The sequence below is a fragment of the Nyctereutes procyonoides genome, unplaced genomic scaffold (assembly GCF_905146905.1).
Source record: "Nyctereutes procyonoides isolate TBG_1078 unplaced genomic scaffold, NYPRO_anot_genome, whole genome shotgun sequence".
Classification (NCBI taxonomy): Eukaryota; Metazoa; Chordata; class Mammalia; order Carnivora; family Canidae; genus Nyctereutes; species Nyctereutes procyonoides.
The window spans coordinates 75,388,226-75,407,957 of record NW_026575146.1 but is presented as its reverse complement, the minus strand read 5'-3'; the positions used below and the strand labels follow the sequence as shown (position 1 = coordinate 75,407,957).

The 19,732-nt window shown below is 53.1% G+C and overlaps 1 protein-coding gene across 1 annotated transcript; it reads right to left on the bottom strand.

Moving 5' to 3' along the window:
* Positions 1-3,085: 3,085 nt before the first annotated feature.
* DACT3 (dishevelled binding antagonist of beta catenin 3) lies at positions 3,086-12,816 on the bottom strand. Its single transcript, XM_055312082.1, has 4 exons — positions 12,544-12,816; positions 6,806-6,902; positions 6,503-6,655; positions 3,086-5,364 (listed from the first exon to the last, which is right to left on the bottom strand). The coding sequence occupies exons 1-4, from the start codon at positions 12,790-12,792 to the stop codon at positions 3,968-3,970; spliced, it is 1,896 nt and encodes a 631-aa protein (XP_055168057.1). The 5' UTR covers positions 12,793-12,816; the 3' UTR covers positions 3,086-3,967.
* Positions 12,817-19,732: the final 6,916 nt, after the last annotated feature.

The following is a 19,732-nucleotide window of genomic DNA, read 5'->3' as shown; positions in this document are numbered from 1 at the left end:
CACCCTGGGCCGAAGGTGGCGCCAAACTGCTGGGCCATCCTTGATGCCCCAACTGTTTTATTTTGTTTTGTTTTGTTTTGTTTTATTTTTAAAAGTAGGCTCCGTGTCCAATGTAGGACTTGAACTCCCCACCCTGAGATTGAGTCACATGCTTTACAGACTGAGCCAGCCAGGTGTCCCACTGCTACCTTATTTTTTAATGAGTAAGCACTAAAATCTTAATAAAGAAGGAAGATCATCCTTTTGTACTTCAACTATTTTGGCTACTGAGTGGCCCCGTAGCCTTACACAAGTCCCTCCCCCTTTCTGAGTACAGTTGCCTCCCTTATGGAACAGAGATGGGCAAATATTCCCAAAGGCCTGACAAGCAATCACTTTTCCTGGCAAACGTTCAAAACTGACTTCTATTGATTGGTACTCTACAGGAACTTTTTTTTTTTTTTCTGTTTTGTTCCTTGCTATTTCCCCACTGCCTCCGTGGGCACTAGACATGTAGGTGAGCATAGCAGGTCTGCTCTCTGCTCCCTGAGTTCAAAGCTACAGAGAGGTGGACCCACCCGTGTAGACACAAAGGTCAGAGAAGCACAAATACCATTCTTCAGACTGTAGTGTCAGGAGGAGTTTGGGTCCTAGCCTTAGCTCCCTCCTCCTTGCTGTATGATCAGGGTTCTAATGGACCCTCCCCAAACTTCTACTTACCCATCCATGAAATCGGCATGATTACTGAACTTAGCCAATAGAAATATGGGCAAAGGGTGTGAACAGGCAATTCACAGAATTAAAAGTGGTTCAATAAACATACAAAAGTATGTATTGCCTCAAGAAAACGGGGAGTGAAGGGCACCTGGGCGACTCAGTGTTGAGTGTCTGCCTTTGGCTCAGGTCGGATCCTGGGATCCTGGGATCCAGTCCCACATAGGGCTCCCCTCAAGGAGCCCACTTCTCCCTCTGCCTGTGTCTGCCTCTGTGGTTCTCTCATGAATAAATAAATAAAATCTTTATAAAAAAAACAGAGGAGACATGCTAATTAAAACAACACAGTTTTCCCCCATAAGATTGGCACAAATGTTTGGTAAACAGGTGGGAAAATGGGCATCGCAGGGGCGCCTGGGTGGTTCAGTCTGATTAAGCGTCTGCCTTCAACTCAGGTCCTGATCTCAGGGTCCTGGGATTAAGCCCCACGTTGGGCTCCCTGTTCAGTTGGGAGCCTCCTTCTCCCTCTCCCTTTCCTGCTCCCCCTGCTCATCCTTGTACTCTGTCAAATAAATAAAATCTTCAAAAGAAAGAAAGAAATGCCCATTTTCTTTGTTTCTTCTTTCTTTCTTTCTTTCTTTCTTTCTTTCTTTCTTTCTTTCTTTTCTTTCTTTCTTTCTTTCTTTCTTTCTTTCTTTCTTTCTATATTTTCAGAGATTTCAGAAATTGCTGTTGGAAATGTCAATTGAGGGCACTCTTAGTGGAAGGAAGTGTGGCAGTGTCAATTAAATGTTCTTAAATAGGGGCACCTGGGTGGCTCAGTCAATTAAGCATCTGCCTTCAGCTCAGGTCATGATCACAGTGCCCTAGGATCGAGTCCCACATCAAGCTCCCTGCTTGGCAAAGAGCCTGCTTCTTCCCCTCCCTCTGTTGCTCTTCTTGCTTGTGCTCTCTCTGTCAAATAAATAAACAAAATATTTTTAAAAAATAAAAGTTTTTGGGATCCCTGGGTGGCGCAGCGGTTTGGCGCCTGCCTTTGGCCCAGGGCGCGATCCTGGAGACCCGGGATCGAGTCTCACGTCGGGCTCCCAGTGCATGGAGCCTGCTTCTCCCTCTGCCTGTGTCTCTGCCTCTCTCTCTCTCTCTCTCTCTCTCACTGTATGACTATCATAAATAAATTAAAAAATTAAAAAAAAATAAAAATAAAAGTTTTTAAATGAGCATACTCTAATGACCAAGCAATTCTATTTCTAGGAGTGGAGCCTCTGGAAATGCATACATGTATACACAGAAGTATGTACAAGGACATTATTGCAGCAAAATCCTTAACATTCCAATTTTAGTATATGTGTTGCCGAAGCGAGCACAGCAAAATCCTTAACAGCAAAAGAATTGGGAGAGCTGACATTCTCACAGTGGATTCCTATGGAGCTATTGATAATACAGTGATGGGAGCACCTGGCTGGCTCTATTGGTAGAGTACATGACTCTTAATCTCAGAGTTATGAGTTTAGGCCCCACGATGGGGGCAGAGATTACTTAAAAATAAAATTTTAAAAAAGTGGCAGGAAAATATGTCATCTAAATTTAGATGAAATGGACAAATTCCTAGACGAATATAACTTAGTAAAAACTGACACAGGAAGAAATAGAAAAGCTAAATAGTGCTATAACCATCAAAGAACTCCATTTTTTTTTTCTTTTGAGAGAGAGAGAGAGAGATAGAACAGGAGTGGGGGTGGAGGGGAGGCAGAGGGAGAGAGAGAGAGAGAGAGAGAATCTTAAGCAGGCTCCATGCCCAGTGTGGAGCCCAACTCCGGGCTCAATCTCACAACACTGAGATCATGATCTGAGCTGAAATCAAGAGTTAGACAGTTAACCAACTGAGCCACCTAGGTGCCCCTAAAAAATCCAATTCTTAATCAAAATCCTTCCCATTAAGAAATCTCTGGACACGGATGACTTAATCCCACCCAAAACAGTGATAAACAATGTAAATATATAATTCAATTTATATAAATATATATGGTAGAACTATACACATAAGCATTTAATGGTTAAATATTCATAGAGTTATTCAGATTCATATATGTAGGCAAACAGATAAACATAATCAACCTGATGATGAGGACTTTGAGAGAAGGAGTTTGGGGTTGTCCCTTCATCTATATTTTTATGAAACCATGTTTATACTCAAACACAACTGAATCAAAGGTCAGATTTGTTGTAGTAAAATAGCTGGTGGTAGGAAAATGAGGTTGAGACCCACCCTGAGATCTGCCGTCTGGTTTTGGACACTACTATATTCAAAGCAAACACGAGTCACTCACTTAATGTTAGTCCAAAGGAAAACCACATCTCTCATTTTACCACAGAAGAAGAGCCCACCACATATGTAACACTGTGCATTTATTTACAAAGAGGTTAGAGAAACACACAGAGTCTGGCCCCCCTGTGCACTGGGGAGTCACCATCGTCATAATAAATACAGTAATTTTAAAAAAGAAAAAAAAATACTGGATTGGAACAGCTGAGGGTCTTCCTGGGCTCCCCCACTCCCTCTCAGCAGGGGAGAAAGGGGGGGCACCGAGATAGAAGCCATCTTCCTTCCCCTCTCCTACCTCCTAATCCCCTACAATTGTCCAGGGATAGAGGTGAAAGAGTCTTTCTTTCCAGGTGTTACCACCTCCTACTTGACCCTCAAAACCCCAAAGTCAGTGCTCCTTCCTTTTCCAGGGCACTCTGCAGGCACCACCCGGGTCAGACACGGAGTCTCTGACCATGGTGCCAAGGGGATATCCCAAGAATCCAGGGACGTGGACGGGGGCACTTTGTGAATGGGGGGTTGGGGGAGGGACACCGCATCTGGGCATGGAAAGGAGGAATAAGAGGGTTCAGTGACAGAAGTGAATGGGAACAAACGGACTAAGCGTCTAAACTAAAACGGGGAAATTCAAACTGAATTGCCCCTTCTGCATACCATAGTACACCCATTGTACAGATGAGGAAAGTGAGGCCCAGACAAAGGGAACTTTCTTGCCCAAGGGCTGCAGAGCCAGCAGCTGACTGTGTCAAACAGGGCTCCTCCCCCATTCCTCCCTATGGTGGAGGGGGAGCCTTTTCAACCAAGACTGCAGTGGATGGGGGGCAGTGAGGAAGGGTCTTTGGAAGCAGAGAAGATGGTGGTCTTTGGAAGGGAGGTATGGAAGGGCCAGTGACTGGGAGCGTGGTGGTGCAGAGGCCATGAAGGGGGAGCCCAAGCGAACTCCCAAACTCACACCGTCGTCATGACCTTGAGAGAACCCGAACGGAAACGTAGTATCTTTTTCTTGAGTGCGTGAGAAGCCTTGATCTTCACGAAGACTTTGGCGGGGCCCGCGGGCGCCCCTCCACCTGCGCCACCCCCGGGCCCGGAGGCGGCGGTGGCCGCCACCAGCTGCTGAGGCCACACCAGGCCACCGCTGCCGTCCGAGTCGCTGGACGCGGAGCTGAAGGCCGGCGACTCCCCCTCGCTGGCGCTGGACTCGCTCTCCCCGTAGCCGCCGCCAACGCCGCCCGCGGGCCCCCGGCGTCCCAGGGGCCCCAGGCGCCCCGCGGAGCACTCGGAGTCGCTGCCCGCGCAGCCGTAGAGGAGGCGGCGCGGAGGGGCTGACGGCGACGGGCCGGGCCCGGGGCCGCGGGCCGCGGGGGCTCGGGGCCGGCCGCGGCGCCCGTCCGCCGCGTCGATCTCGGCCGTGGAGCGCCAGCGGCGGCAGGACCCCGCGGCCTGAGCCGCGAGCGTGGGCGCGGGGCCGCGGCGGGGCCTCGGCGGCCGGGGCTCTTCCCGTTCGGCCGTGGGGTACTTGGGGGGCCCCGGGGGCGCCGCGGCCGCGCGGCCCAGCAGACTGGTCTCGGACTGAGAGCGCGCGGCCTTGCGCGCCCTGGGCGAGCCCCTGCGGCCGGAGGCCTCCGTCACGCGTCCGCGGCGGCCGGCGGCCCGGGGACGCTCCCGGGGCGGGGACTGCTCCACGCTGCGACCGCGGGTCAGTGGCGGCGCTTTGCGGCGCGCCGCGCGCCCGGGGAGGCCGCGGGTGGCGGCCTGCGCGCCCGGGATGTACTGCGCCTTCACCAGGCGACCCTCGGCCGGGCTGTCGGGGGGCGACGGAGCGGCGGGCGGCGCGGCGGGCTCGGGCGCCGGCTCCGACTCCCACGGCGGGGCCCAGCCGCGGCCCAGGGCGGCCGGGCTGGCGGGGCGGCCCCCCGCGCGCTCCACCGGGGGCTCGGGCGCGGGCCGCGCGCCTCCGGGGGGCGGGGACACGTCGGGCGGCCTCTGGCGCACGCTGTTCTGGCGCCGCGGGCCCCCGTCCGCGCCCCCGGGACTGGTCCGGGGCTGGCCCGCCCCCCGGCGGCGGCGCCTGCGCAGGAGCGCCGAGATGTAGCCGTCCAGGGGCCGCCCCGCGCCCGACGGGTCCGGAGAGTCCGCCGGGGGCCGGGCGCAGGGCCGCGGGCTGCGCAGCGCCACGGCGTGCAGGGGGCTGGGCGTCAGGAAGGGCCCCGCGCGGGCCCGCCGCTCCGCGGAGGAGCAGGCCTCGGGGCCCGCGGAGCCCGCTGCCGTCGGGTAGGGCGCCGAGTACGATCGCGGCACGGCGGCCCGAGCGCTCACCGCCTCCGGAGCGCTGGGGCTGGCGTCTCCTGGGGGAAGGAGGCAAAAAAAAAAAAAAAAAAAAAAAAAAAAAAGAAGGAAGAGAGTGGAGGGACTCGAAGCCCTTGCTCCATGAGCCTAGGAGGGTCAAGTGGCCAACCCCCGTCCTCTTCTGCTGTCAACCAAACCTCTGCTCTCCCTCTCCCCCTTATACCAGGTTCATGACAGAATCTTCCCGAGGCCCTGAGTGGTCTGTCCTGCCTCTGCCGCTTGCCCTCCATCTCTAACCCCTCTTTTCCATAATTACGGGCCTTCAGCTCCACTGACCTCCTGGAAGCACCTGCCAGTCACGTTCCAGCCTCACGGGCCTTTGCACTTGCTGTGCCCGCTCCCTGAACACTTCCCCGAGGATATCTGTTTGGCCCCCTCCCTCACGTACTTTGGGGCGCCACTCAGGTGTCACACTCTCAGTGACACCCTCTCTAGCCATGTCTCCTAAAATTGCATCTTCGTCCCCAGCTCAAAAGGGGACCCCCGGTTGCCTGGGAGGCTCAGCGGTTGAGCGTCTGCCTTCGGCTCAGGTCGTGATCCCAGGGTTCTGGGATCGAGTCCTCCATCAGGCTCCCCGTGGGGAACCTGCTTCTCCCTTTGCCTGTGTCTGTATCTCTCATGAATAAATAAAATCTTTTTTTTAATGAGGGGTGCCCTCCCTAGCCCCCTTCCCTAACTTTCCTCTCATCCTACACATCTATATCTTATTTATCTTGTAGATTATTTGTTTCTCCCACTGGGAAGTCAGGTTTATGAGGACAAGGGTGTTTTTTTTTTTTCCTATCCCTCACAGTGCTAAGCTGGCACAGAGTGGGAACTCAGAAACTTACTTGCACACATGAACAACAGCAGTTTCTGCTTACCGAGGGGCTACCACGTGCCAAGTCCAATGGCAATAAGGGCTGAGGCTCCCTGAATATGCAAAACTTCCCTCTGAGGTAGGTGCTGTTATTAATCCCATTTTAACAGATGGAGAAACAGAGGCCCAGAAAGATGCAACATGCTCAAAATCACACGGAGAGGGAATGTCACAGCCAGAATTTGAATCCAGGTCAGCCTGACTCAGAAGCGTGTGCTCAGAACCATTCTCTTACTGTCCATTCCCTGGCTCTCGGGGCCCAACCCCACCCACCTTACCTAGGGACTTGGGCCTCTCGCTGGCATAGATGCCCCGGGGTTCAGAGGGACCCAGGCGTCCATAGGAGCCAGATCCAGAGAAGCCACTGTCCCCACAGAAGGTTGAGGGTGGTGAGTCTGGACCTCCTGTGGAGCTGGGGTCTTCATAGAAGCCTGGATTCCAAGGAGAGGAGGAGAGAGAATCAGGGACCTGGGTGGGGAAGCCAGTGGTGTAGAAAGAGGCAGAGACGGGAGCCTAGGTCGGGGACAGTATGAAGGGTGGGGGTGTCCCAGGCAGACCCTGCTCCCTCTGCACCTGCTCACCTGAGCTGCGCCCGCTCTCCTGTTCCAGGCCCCCAGACTCCAGGCTCAGGTCTCCAAGCTGCTGGCCCAGGTCCCAGATGAGCCCGGGCAAGGCCTCCTGAGGGCACGAGGAGAGCAGGATGGTCACAATGCCCCCCATCCTCTGCCGACTGGTCCCCCACATCTCCCCACCGATGGGCAGAGCTTCACTTTGACAAATGAGGCTCTGATTTCCAAAGTGTAAAAGGAACACTACCTGAGTCCCAGGAACCCCCTCAAGATCTCTGTCCCTTCATCCCGTAATAAGTCCTTCTGACTGTCTAACTCGAGCCCTTCGTGCTGCAGCAGCTACATCCTCCTTTCTTAGGCATGATAAGTTTCCGAAGGCCCCACCCCTTGCCCCCTTTCTGTCAGGTGTTCCCTCCATTTGTGCCCAGGGCCCCTTAACTCCTGTGAGCCTAAGTTCCGAAGGTCTTGCAGTAAGGGCAGTTTGCTGCTAAAAGTCGGTATCCAGGACCTAACAGATCCCTTAGCCATTGGCCTGCGTCCTCCCAGTCCTTGGCCTTCTCCTCTCAGATGCTCCCATCTTCTCCCACTGCCCCTTATCATCAGCAAGTCCTTCTGCAAGTCTTCCTTGAGTCCTTCCTGCTGCAGACCGATCCTTTCCCTCACAAGGATATAGTAGGCTGACCACGACTCATATTAACTCTTTGCTCCTGCCCTCAGGAAGAAACCACTGCCCCCTCCCATGCCTATTGGAAAGTCCTTCTGCGAGTCTAGCCTGTCTTGGTACTACACCAACAAGCACCAGCAGGTTGTTTTGCCCCAGGAACCACATCTTCCTCTTGCCTTTGCTTCTTTCCCACCCCGAGGCCCCCAGCGTCTGCTCTCTGCATCCCCATGAGAAATTTCTGTTGAGTCTATCCTGGATCCTTCTTGCTGCAGGGAATGACCATTTCTTATCAAGTGAGAATAAATGAAGGTGAAAACCCTTTGAGGGGAGCAGCAGTGACTAGGGATGGGGGGTGCGGCTAGGAGCTAGAATAACACCGTGGGGCCTCCCAGACCCTAGGATTTGGAAAACCCCGTTTTGGAAAACAGGGCCAGATCCAGGAAGAGTCTCACATGGGTCTGGGTGAGGCCAGAGGTGGCAGCAGCCACAGGCTGACGGTTGACCCTCAGACAAAAGCGGTTTGTCTGGACGGCGGGAGGGAGGAGAGAGGGAGGGAGGAGGGGCTGAGGGGCCAGGCGCCCAGCCCTGCCTATTTAGGGCAGAAAGACTGGCCCGCTCCCCCACAGACGCCCCCCCTCCCCCGGCTTCCTACTCTGTGGCTGCTCTGCCCATGCTCACCCCTCCCCCCCCAGAACAGAAGCCCCCATCTGGGCTTGTTTATGGGAGGAAAGTCAACAAATCATTCCACTTTGGGCTCCTGCCCTGGGTGCGCAGAGATGCTCAGGGTCGCGTCATCTTTGAGCAGAACCCAGGAAAGTGGGAGAAATGTGCAGTCTCGGTTTGGCCAAAAAAATTCACAGACCGCCCATATGCCCCGTGTCAGGTCCCCCACTAATCGCCCCCTGGCCGGCCCACTCTGCTTTAGCCCTGCTGGCCTCCGTGCTGTTCCCCGGAACACTGCCTGGCCTGCTCCTGGCCCAGTCTGGACGCTCCGCCCCTGCATTTCTTCCTGGCTCACTCCCTGGCTTCATTCAGATCTTTGCTTACCCGAGCCCTCCTCTGACCAGACTTTCCAAAATAGCTCCCCTGTCACTTGGCACCCGTTGACCTGCTTTGTCTCCGCCTCTGCCACACAGCAGTAATGACCTCCCAGCTCAAAACGAAGCATCAGGTTGTCATTTGGTTATGGTGTGTCTCACTAAATGTCATCCCTAGAAGGCTGAGATTTTTGTCTGCTTTGTTCACTGCAGTTTCCTTCTCCCAACCCCACCCCACCCCACCCCACCCCCAGGGTGCATAGCACAGTGCCTGGCACAGGGCAGGTGCTCATGCAAAGTTTGATGAAAATGAATGTAGAAGGCAGAATACTATACAGTTGTCAAAAAGGAAGGAGGCAATTTCTATCATCACTAAGAGGGACGCCTGGGTGGCTCAGTGGTTGAGCATCTGCCTTTGGTTCAGGTCATGATCCTGGGATCCTGGGATCGAGTCCCGCATCAGGTTCCCTGTAGGGAGCCTGCTTCTCCCTCTGCCTACGTCTCTCCCTCTCTGTGTGTCTCTCATGAATAAATAAATAAAAATATTAAAAAAAAAAGAATCATCACTAAGATACAGCATTGAGCAGAAAAAGAAAAAAGTGCATAGTTCGAGCAGGAGTCAGAATTACCTGAAGGGCCTGGGGTCCACCTCCAGAGCTTCCAATTCCTGTCTGAAGCTCATGTTTTATAAATTCTCATGTGATGCTGCTTAGTCCAGCAGCCGCATTTGGAGAAATCACTGGCATTATCGCTGAGATCTCACCCAAGCAACTGGAATTTTCAAAAAGCAAAGCCAAACTCTACATTTCTTGGTATGTAAACTGCATTGGTGGAGGTAGATGCATCGGTAGAGGTCTGGAAGGATTTACACCAAGGTGACGGCGGCGGTGATCTCTGACGAGACCCCTGTCCCTGTGTGACCTTGAGCAGGTTACCCCAGCTCTCTGGGCCCTGGTTTCCTCATCTGTAACATGGCATCATTCAACTCTCTCTCTTACAGGGCGTTGTGAGGATTCTATGATTTAAAACAGCAGCTCCTTTTAAGCTTTTAATAAATGCTAGGTTCTATCATTACATGAAAACTATGACTTTCTTTTTTAATCTTTTTTTTTTTTAGTTTTTTTTTTAAATTTTTTTTATTTATTTATGATAGTCACACACAGAGAGAGAGAGAGAGAGAGAGAGGCAGAGACACAGGCAGAGGGAGAAGCAGGCTCCATGCACCGGGAGCCCGACGTGGGATTCGATCCCGGTCTCCAGGATCGTGCCCTGGGCCAAAGGCAGGCGCCAAACCGCTGCGCCACCCAGGGATCCCGAAAACTATGACTTTCTAACAAGGAAAATATAAAGTCATGTTTCACTTGTGTAAATAAAAATAAATATAAAAGGGTAGATGGGGGGTGCCGGTGTCTCAGCGGTTAAGGGTCTCCCTTCGGCTCAAGGCCTGATCCTGGACTCCCGGGATCGATTCTCACGTCAGGCTTCCTGCATGGAGCCTGCTTCTCCCTCTGCCTGTGTCTCTGCCTCTCTCTCTCTCTCTCTCTGTGTCTCTCATGAATAAATAAATAAATAAAATCTTAAAAAAAGGGGAGGGGATAGATTGTGGGGGGTAAGTTCTGCAGGTCTAATTTCAGTTCTTGTTCTGTAAGGGAAGAGCAAGGGTGAAGGGAAGAGACAGAAGAGGCCTCCTCTTCCCCCATGCCTGGACCATCCAACACGGCCCCAGTCTACACACTTCCATTGTGTGTAAGTTTGACCCCGTCCCTTCCAGGTGCAAAGCAATGACTCTTCAAAAGACCAGAAGGACCTTGGCCTGAATCTGGCTCGCTGTGTACCCACAATGCCCCTCATCCCTTTCTTTTCTTTTCTTTCTTTTCTTTTCTTTTCTCTCTCTCTCTTTCTCTCTCTTTCTTTCTTTCGCAAGCCCTTCTGCTGGTGGCCACCCAGTTCAGGCAGGTTTAACATCCATGTGGTCAGGACCCCTGGAGACCCCTTTGCCCAAACTTTTCCAGACCTCTCTTCCTCCCCTGCTCACATGCCCCTAGTCTGTGTTCAATTCCCTTTATCTCTATTAGGAAGTCCTTCTGCCAGTCTAACTGAAGTCCTTCTTGCTGGAAGGGGACTCTTTTCCTTGGTGAGAGAGAAAAGAACTCCTACCCCTAACCAGGATTCTTACCTCATTTCTCTGAGATATCCCTGGTCTTTCCCTGACTCCCCACCATTCCTATTAGAAACTAATCAAGTCTGGCTTCAATCTTTCTTGCTTCAAAGGGAGTGTATTCCTTTGGGGTCTTTGGGGTGGGAGGGGTAAGCACCGAAAGACAGAGGCTCAGGGATTCAAGGAGGTGCCCGCACCCTCTTCAGAAGGACCCAGGAACCCCCCAACAGCAGTGGAGTTTATATTTAGCGCTTCTCTATTCCTCCTTCGGTATCGCTGTCTCCCTCCCGCTGCCTGCCACCGCCTCCTCTCTGACGCTGGGACGGAGCTTTGCCTGGAGAGTGTGGGGGGAAGAGGCCTCTCCACTACCACCTCCTGGGGGGTGGGGTAGACAGAGGGGCAGATATGGGGGGGAGACTCAGCAGCAGGGATGAGGAAGCTGAAGGGCAGAGAGGGGAAACTGAGGCAGACAGAGGGAGAGCCTGAGGGACAGAAGGAAGGACACAGCTCGCCCATCCCCATGCTCTCTCCCTCTCCCCGTGCGTAGGGTGGGAGGTGCCTTCCCAAGCCCAGCCAGCCTGGGGTGGGGTGGGGTGGGGTGGGGAAGCTGGTGAAGGCCCCCACATCGCGTCTCTAACTTTGGGAGGGGGTGGGGCCTCCCACAGCTGTTTCTGTTTCCCGAGAAGAATGTGCAGGGTCCCACTCCCGGTCGGGGGAGGGGCTGTGCGTGCAGCCCCGGAGTCTGGCGGCAGCCCCCCCTCCCCATTCCCCATGTGGGGAGGGGGCAGTGGAGGTCAGCAGCAGGGAGAGCCCCCTCCCCCGCCGCCCAGGGTCAGGTTTCCCCAAACGGGAAGCTCTGACCACACACAGGCTTGGGGATGGGATCTGCATGGGGAGCCAGGGTCTGGGGCCTGGCAGGCTGGGGGGAGGGGAAGAGAGAGACAGGGACAGGGACGTGGGGCGGGAAGAGGGAGAGAGATGCCGAAATGCCAAAGGAGGCCAGGGAGACCGAGATGGAGAGACAGAGAGAGAGATTAAGAAAGAAACGCACTGAAAGTCACAGAGATGTGGCAGTAGGGAGAGAGAGAGTGAGAGAAATCCAGGAAGAGCCGGGGAGAAGCAGAGAATGACAGAGGAGAGAGGGGTGGTGCTCTTGAAGTCGTTCTGGAGACCTCTGCCTCCTTCTCTACCATTAGAGCACTCGGGGAGTTGAGAAGCGAGCCCCCCACGCCGCCTCGACCTGCCTCAGCTTGGGTTAACCGAGGCCGGGACCCGCTAGGGAAGGAGGGAAAGTGTCACCGGGGAGTAAAGATCACCGCGGGGTCCTCGAGGACTGCAAGCTTCCTCTCAGCAGGGATCCCTCCCTCCGGAGGCCCGAGGATCCCCTCCCCCCACCCCGCCCCCTCCAGAGATCTCCAAGCACACCGGGACTTAGGGAAGATGGAGCCCTGCTGGCGGGGCCGGAGGGGGGCATGTTTGGATCCCGGCTGTGTGACCTTGGGTGAGTCGCTTGCCATCTCTGAGCCTCAGCTTCTTTCTCTGTAAAATGGGGACTATCACCCCCCCTTTCCTCCAGGCTGCAAGAAGACAACGCATGCCGAATCCTCGGCCCAGGCTTGACACACACTTAGCACCCAGAAGAATTTTCTTTGGGGAAGGGGCCTGTGCATTTCACGAGGCTCCGGCGGAGGCGATGCAGTCCCCCTTCCCCAGTTTGGGAGCGAGGAGGCCAGATCCTGCCCGCCCGCCGCCCGTACTCCTGGGTCTCCAGCCCCACCCCCTGTCCTCTCCCCCTCCCCCACCGGAACGGGTGTCTGAGCATCCGACCGAGACAGACAGACAGATAGACACAGACGGGGGCGGAGGGATGGACGGACAGGCTGCCCCTCACCAGCTGCTCCTCCAGGGCCGCTGCGGCCCGGCGCGCCGCCGCCGCATCTTCGTCCTCCTCGGCGTCCTCCTCGTCCTCGGCCTCGGCGCCCCCCATTCCGGGCTGGGCCAGCCGCAGCGCCTGCTGCACGCGGTACTCCTGCCTCTCCCGGAGCCAGTGCAACTCGCAGAGCCCGGCCAGGCTGCCCTCCAGCCAGCCCCGCAGCCGGCCCCGCTCGGGGCTCACCGGGAACGAGAAGGCCCGGATCATGGCTGCGGCCCCCCACCCCAGCCCGGCCGGGCCCCACGGCCACCCCTCTCCGGGTCCCACCTCCCCGCCCCAACAGCCCGCCTGCCCGCCCGCTGGCCCGGCTGTCACCGTCTCATCTGCATAGGCGCCCGCCCATTGGGCCGCCCACCCGCGCCTTATCTGCATGGCCACGCCCCCGGCGACAGGGCAACCGTCGCCTATTGGCTGCTACCCTCCCTGACGAAGATGCCCGGCGGTGCACCCGCGCCCCCCAGCGCGACGCATGCTCGCAGCTTCCTACTCGCTCCGCTTCGGGGCGGCCTCGCCACGCCCCACCGTTTGCCTGCCTTTGGGGCCTAGCCACGCCCCCTCTCGCGTCACAATGAAACAAGTCCGCCCTTGCTCCAATGTCATTGGTTCGCGCCCCGCCGGTCCCGCTGCTGGTTCCGCCCCCTTGCGGGCGAGCTCCGGCTACCATTGGACTGTCCGGCGAAAGGGGAAGGGGTGATCTATAAATAGAGAATGGGTCCACGTGACAGTTTGGCAGCCTTTCCTCTCCCCCCACCCCTAGCGACGCTAAGCCGCTGAGGCTGAGCAGGGGGCGGAACGGGTTATTGAATCGAGCCCTGATTTTGCCTCCTCTTCCACGAAGCCTTCCCAGACACTCCGCTGTAAAACTAGAGGCCAGCTGAGACCGACATCCTCTCCTAAAAAAATGCTTCTAAACGGGACCGGCTTCACCGGCATGTGACCAGCTTAGGAGGGCCCCGCGCCTGGTTTAATATTCTTCTGTCACCGTCTTGAAATTCTTATTTTTTTGAACAAGGGGCCTCGCATATTCATTTTGCACCAGGCTTCACAAATTCTGCAGCCAGTCTTGCTTCTAAGAGTCGGAGATCGGTTATATCCCAAATTCTGGAATTATGAGACCTTCCTGGGTTGGATTCTCCGATTCGAGCAAAACAGAATCTAAGCGTCTTTGTCTCCCAGATCGTGTGGGGCATAGCGTCCATCATTCGACGATTCCAGGAGCCTTTGTTCGACGTTCTAAGAGGCTTTGTTCTCAGCGTTCTAAGATGCTCTGTTCTCAACGTTCTGTGGTCCTAAGAGTCTGAGCCTGACTTTGGTTTCCAAGGTTCCCTTCTGGCTCCCCTGGCTCCGCAAGCCGGGCTGGCGCCCCCTCAGGTGGCCAGCCCGTGTCACTACGCCGAGTGTGTGTGTCCCTACAACCTTCAAGATCTAGCTCCGACATTCATACCCATTTCTCAGACAGACCGTGACTCCCTACAAGCCAGGGCTCACAGAAGATCATGAGAGAACTTCCTTCTTTTATGACCTCCTCTTTTATGGCACCAGAGACATTCTGGTGGTAAGCTGGAGAAACAGGGATAGCCCTTGAGAACAAACACTGGACTAGACTACCTGGGGGTGGGGGGCTGGGGAGTGAGCCCCAGCTCTGCCACTTTCTAGCTGTATGTCCTTGGAAAACTTGCTTAACCTCTGTGCCTCAATTTCCTTATCTGTATGATGGGAGTCAATGCTGTCTACCTTCTGCAGTCATTCTTAGGACTGAGATACTTGTCCAGCGCCTTCCGTGTATAAAGAGCCACAGAAGGGTCTGATAAATAAGTACAAAATAATCCTAAGCCCCCTCATGTTTAAGACAGACCAGTGGCTCAGTGGTTGAGCGTCTGCCCTCAGCTCAGGGCGTGATCCTGGGGTCCCGGGATTGAGTCTCACATCAGGCTCTTCACAGGGAGCCTGCTTCTCCCTCTGCCTCTCTATGTCTCTCGTGAATAAGTAAAATCTTAAAAAAAAAACACACCTAGACTGTCCTTAAATAGCCTTAATTTTCCAACAGCGGGTAGATGATCGGGATTTTTGATAGGTGGATTTGGGGAGCTTGCTCTCAAACGAGATTTTCTCAGTAGTTAGTGTCTGGGATGATGTCAGGGTTGGTTTTTCATCTCTGTTCTTTGTGCAAAGCCAGTTGAACCATTTCTTGCATGGAATGTTGGATCTGGAACGGACTTAGGTTCTGATCACTGGACATTCGAAGACGAGTATTCCTAGGAAGATAAATTAAAAGATAATTATTAATGGTTGAATAAGGGAGTAAAACCAAGATTTGAGACCCGAGGGCAGCCAGTTGAGAGGGTTCCCAGAAGGAGGTACAGAGAGATCCTTGGTTGATGGAGTAAGAACAGCAGTCACAGTTCTGCAGATTTCCTCGGTGGCCTCTTGTTCTTACCGATGACAATGACGTATGAGGGGTCCCTGGAAATGAACATGCAGCAGTAGCTTCCAACCTTAACACACAAGTCCTTCCCTTGGAAGTCCCTAACCAGGGTATAAAAGTTGCCTAAACATTGGGCACCTGCATCGTTCAGTGGTTGATCATCTGCCTTCAACTCAGGTCATGATCCCCGGGGCCTTGGGATCGAGTCCCACATCCGGCTCCTTGCAGGGAGGCTGCTTCTCCCTCTGCCTGTGTCTTTGTCTCTCTCTGTATGTCTCTCATAAGTAATTAAATAAAATCTTTTTAAAAAAGTTGTTCAAACATGGTTGGAAGACATATGAAATCCTCAGAGATTACTGCTAAGCATTTGGCTTCCTGTTCCAAGCCTCCTTTGGATGCTAATGAAGGAGGAGGTCACAGTCATCCTGGATCTTGCGTCTGCAAGGCGACTTTCAGCCTTTACAGAATGTGGCAGATGTCCTATATTTGTGGGGGATTTGGTGGAGGTTTGGAAGAAGATAGAGTGAAGTTTAGATATCCATAGAATGAAGGGGAATCAAAACTCTGATAAAGGACTTACAGGATTGGCAAGATACCAGAAACCAGTCCAGCCTCTGACAGGTGGATACTAGTCTGCAAAATCTTTACACATAAAATACACATCACTGGGCAGCCCAGGTGGCTCAGCGGTTTAGCGCCACCTTCACCCCAGGGCGTGATCCTGGAGTCCCGGGTCGAGTCCTGCATCGGGCTCCCTGCATGGAGCCTGCTTCTCCCTCTGCCTGTGTCTCTGCCTCTCTCTATTTGTCTCTCATTAATAAATAAATAAATTCTTAAAAAAATACACGTCACTGGGGGCAATCCCAAGACTCATGTGAATAATTGCCTTATTTATTTGAGGAGTCAGAAAATAAACATTGTGGGTTTTTTTTCTTGTTGTTGTTGTTGTTTTTTTTTTTTTTTTTTATATATTATGATAGTCACAGAGAGAGAGAGAGAGAGGCAGAGACATAGGCAGAGGGAGAAGCAGGCTCCATGCACCGGGAGCCCGATGTGGGATTCAATCCCGGGTCTCCAGGATCGCGCCCTGGGCCAAAGGCAGGCGCCAAACCGCTGCGCCACCCAGGGATCCCGTTGTTGTTGTTTTTAAAAATATTGATTAAAGTAGAAAACCAAGGAGAAGATGCAGGGACAGGACTGGGACCATAAAATGAGTCATCAGAGGGGTGATACAATTAATACCAAGAGAAATTGTGAGCGGCACCAGTTGACTTGAGATCAGCAATATTTTGATAGCTGGAAAATCTGGGTGAGTTCAGTGAGGAGGTGGTTCTTGCCATTAGGGTTGTTACTGTGTCATCTACCACGTGAAAGGTTCAGTGATTCTAAAGACTGAGTCCCCTGAAGGGGCTGTTGGGGAAGTTGGGGAAGCAGCGCAGAAATCCTGACTCATAGATGTCAGGGAGAGGGCAAGTTTTGCTGTGACAGGCGTTGAGGGGCGCCTGGGCAGCAGCTCATTCAGTTAAGCATCTGTCTTCGGCCCAGATCATGATCTCAAGATCCTGGGATCCTGTGTCTCTGCCTCTCTTTCTATATCTCTCATAAATAAATAAAATCTTAAAAAAATTCATTTTGTGGATAAGGATAGCCTTTGGGGGTGATGTCATGTCCTAGATGGTGTACCTGTGACTCACATGGCTGGAATCTGTCCCTAGACACCTTGTGTCCCTGTGAGCAAGGGCCTGGGGTAGGTATTGTCAGTGAGTGAGCTGAGTGAGGGATCATCCACATGTGGGATTCCAGGGGTATTGCAAGGGAAAACCGCATAGGGCAAATCAGCCTTCAGAGTCCCCGAAAAGTAAGGAGGGGCTTTAGTGAACTCTTGAGGCCCACCCGTCCCCGGGTATTGTTGACTTTCCCAGGTGAAAAGAAAAAGATTGTGAATCAGGTGCAGAGGGACATGAAAGAATGTGTAGAGGAGGTGATAATACAGTAAAATGGGGGAGAGTTTGCTGGGCTTGTTTGTGGCGGGGGGCAGGGGAGTGAGGAAGGGTAGTGGGCTGAGATGGACAGGAGCACTCCAGGACTGTGAGACATAAACATGAAATCATAATGTTCCGGATGGAAGGAAAATCCCTTCCCGAAAGTTCTTAGAATCATTTGGGAATAAACCGTCCTGGATAGTCAGGGGGCCTAATGAGTCACAGAGTGACTTAGACAAACATAAACACATGGAGGACTGTGGGATTCATCATAATCATTGACTGTGTATGGAGGGAGGGGGAGAGGGGAGAGAAGGGAGCGGGGAGATATTTAAGAGGAGGGCGTGGCCCCTGTGTCCCAAACCGGGTAGGATACCCACTAATGGGGATAGTCATTTCCCCTGTGGCTTGAGGGGTTATTTATAGACACAGAGGAGAAAGCCTGCCAGGAGAGAATCCCTGGGGAGACGAAATTTTACCCCTCAACTTTAGTGTCCCATTTTCTTTACAGTCCCTGCAAGTTTGGGGTTGGTGGTATCCGATGGCTCTGATAGGATGGGGTTTCTCATCTCTGATTGTTTAAGTTATGGGGCCTTACATGACATCATGTGGCTTTGATTTGACCTGCCGTGGCCTCCTCATGATGTTACATGGCCTCATGGAATTCTGTGATCAAGGCATTTTCCCAGCTAACATTATGGGTTTTTAATTTTTTAATTTCTATTTTTTAAAGATTTATGTGAGAGCGAACGAGAGAGAGAGAGAGCAGGAGCACGAGCAGGGATGGGGGGGAAGGGAAGAGGGAGAGGGAGAAGTAGACTCCAGGATCATGACGTGAGCCGAAGACAGGTGCTCAATTGACTGAGCCACCCAGGCGTCCCACATTGTGAGTTTTTAAAAAAGTTTTTATTTATTTATTCATTTACGTCATCTCTGTACCCAATGTGGGGCTTGAACTCACAACCCAGAGATCAAGAGCCACTCACTTTTCTGACAGAGACAGCCAGGTGCCCCTAACATTATATTTATGATCATATTTCTAATTTCAGGTCTCAGGGTGTTAACAAAACTGGTGGCTAAGATAGGAGCAATGTGGGGGCACCTGGGTGGTTCAGTTAAGTGCCTTCGGCTCAAGCCATGATCTCAGGGTCCTGGGATCCAGCCCCACACCTCCGGCTCCCTGCTGAGAGGGGAGTCTGCTTCTCCCTCTGCCTCTGCTCCTCCCCCTACTTGTGCACTCTCCCTCTCTCTCAAATAAATAAATAAATAAATTAGGGGAAAAAAAAACAAAACAGAAGCAGTAAGATTATTCAGGATCAGGCCTGAGTGCATTCCATGCATTTGCTAGCATGGCTCTATCACGAGATGGAGTTGTCTTTCTTGGATCTTAGACCAATCAGTTTTAGAGGGAGAGCCATTCAGGATGAAGTCCAAGAGACTCCAGTATTTCCCAGTTATTATTAGCTCGAATTATGCCTCAAAGGCATTCTTGTGCATTTGGAGATCCTCACTGACTGAGGTTCATCTGGCCTTCTTCAAATCGGAGCTGTAGCTCTGAAACTAGCCAGCAGATGGACTAGACGACATACACCAGGAAGCCTCAGAGAGTAAGCTCTCAGTATTAGCCTGTTTTTCCAGGATTCGGGAAAGTCTTTATGGCACGAAAATCTGAATGTTTAGAGATAACTTATTTAGGTGCCTGTTTCAATCATTTGCCCTCAGCTGTAGAGTCAAAAGTCTGGGTGAGGGATGCCTGGGTGGCTCAGTGGTTGAGTGTCTGCCTTTGGCTCAGGGCATCCCTGTGTCCTGGGATCAAGTTCTGTTTCGGGCTCCCCCCAGGGAGCCTGCTTCTCCCTCTGCCCATGTGTCTGCCTCTCTCATGAATAAATAAATAAAAAATATATTTTTTAAAAGTCTGGGTGACAATGAGGAGCTGGGGGACCAGAGGGCAGGGGTCAAAGGTGCAGTGATGTTCCCTCTGCCTACAACCTCCGGGCTGAGATGAAGCTTGAGAAGTCATCTCAGAAGACTGGTCTTCTGGACCCTCATGCTCGCTCAAGGCTGCCCCACCCTCCTGGACTCCCCCAGCCTGGCCCTGCCCACTCTGGTCATTACTATCCTCAGACAGGTCTGTCTCTCCACTGGATGGTGAACCCCCTGAGGGTAGGACCTGGGATGCCTCAGTCACCACTGTGTCCCCAGCATCACCCAGCACCCAGTGTATGAACAAATTCAGTGTGTCGAGAAGTCATTGCATCAATTTAAAAGAAAATACTAAATATTGTGGATCAAGTTTCTACTATGGACCAGACCTGTGCTAATTGCATTGTAGTTATTAGTAGTTATGATTAGCAGTAACACCACTGACCAAAAAAGTGCCTCAAACAAGCCATGGGATGCCTTGGCTCTAAACCCTCTATCCCTCTAGCCACGTTCCTCCATCCATCCTCCCCTTCTGGCATATTCCCTCCAACTAGAACTCTTCGTATTTTTTCTTCCCTGCCCTCCTAATGCTACCCTCTGTACCTTCCTCCTTGTAGTCTTCCATCCTGGCAGTCCTCCCTCCAGATTGCCTAACCCAGTTAGTCCTTCCAAAACTCCTCCACCTTCAGTCCCCTCTCCCCCACCCTCATCCTCCCCTCCCTCCAGCCTCCTTTTCAGACAGTCCTCTTTCCAGGTGAACTCCATCTCGGTTAGCAACAGATTCATGATAGAGTGCGGTGTGGCCAGAGACCGAAGC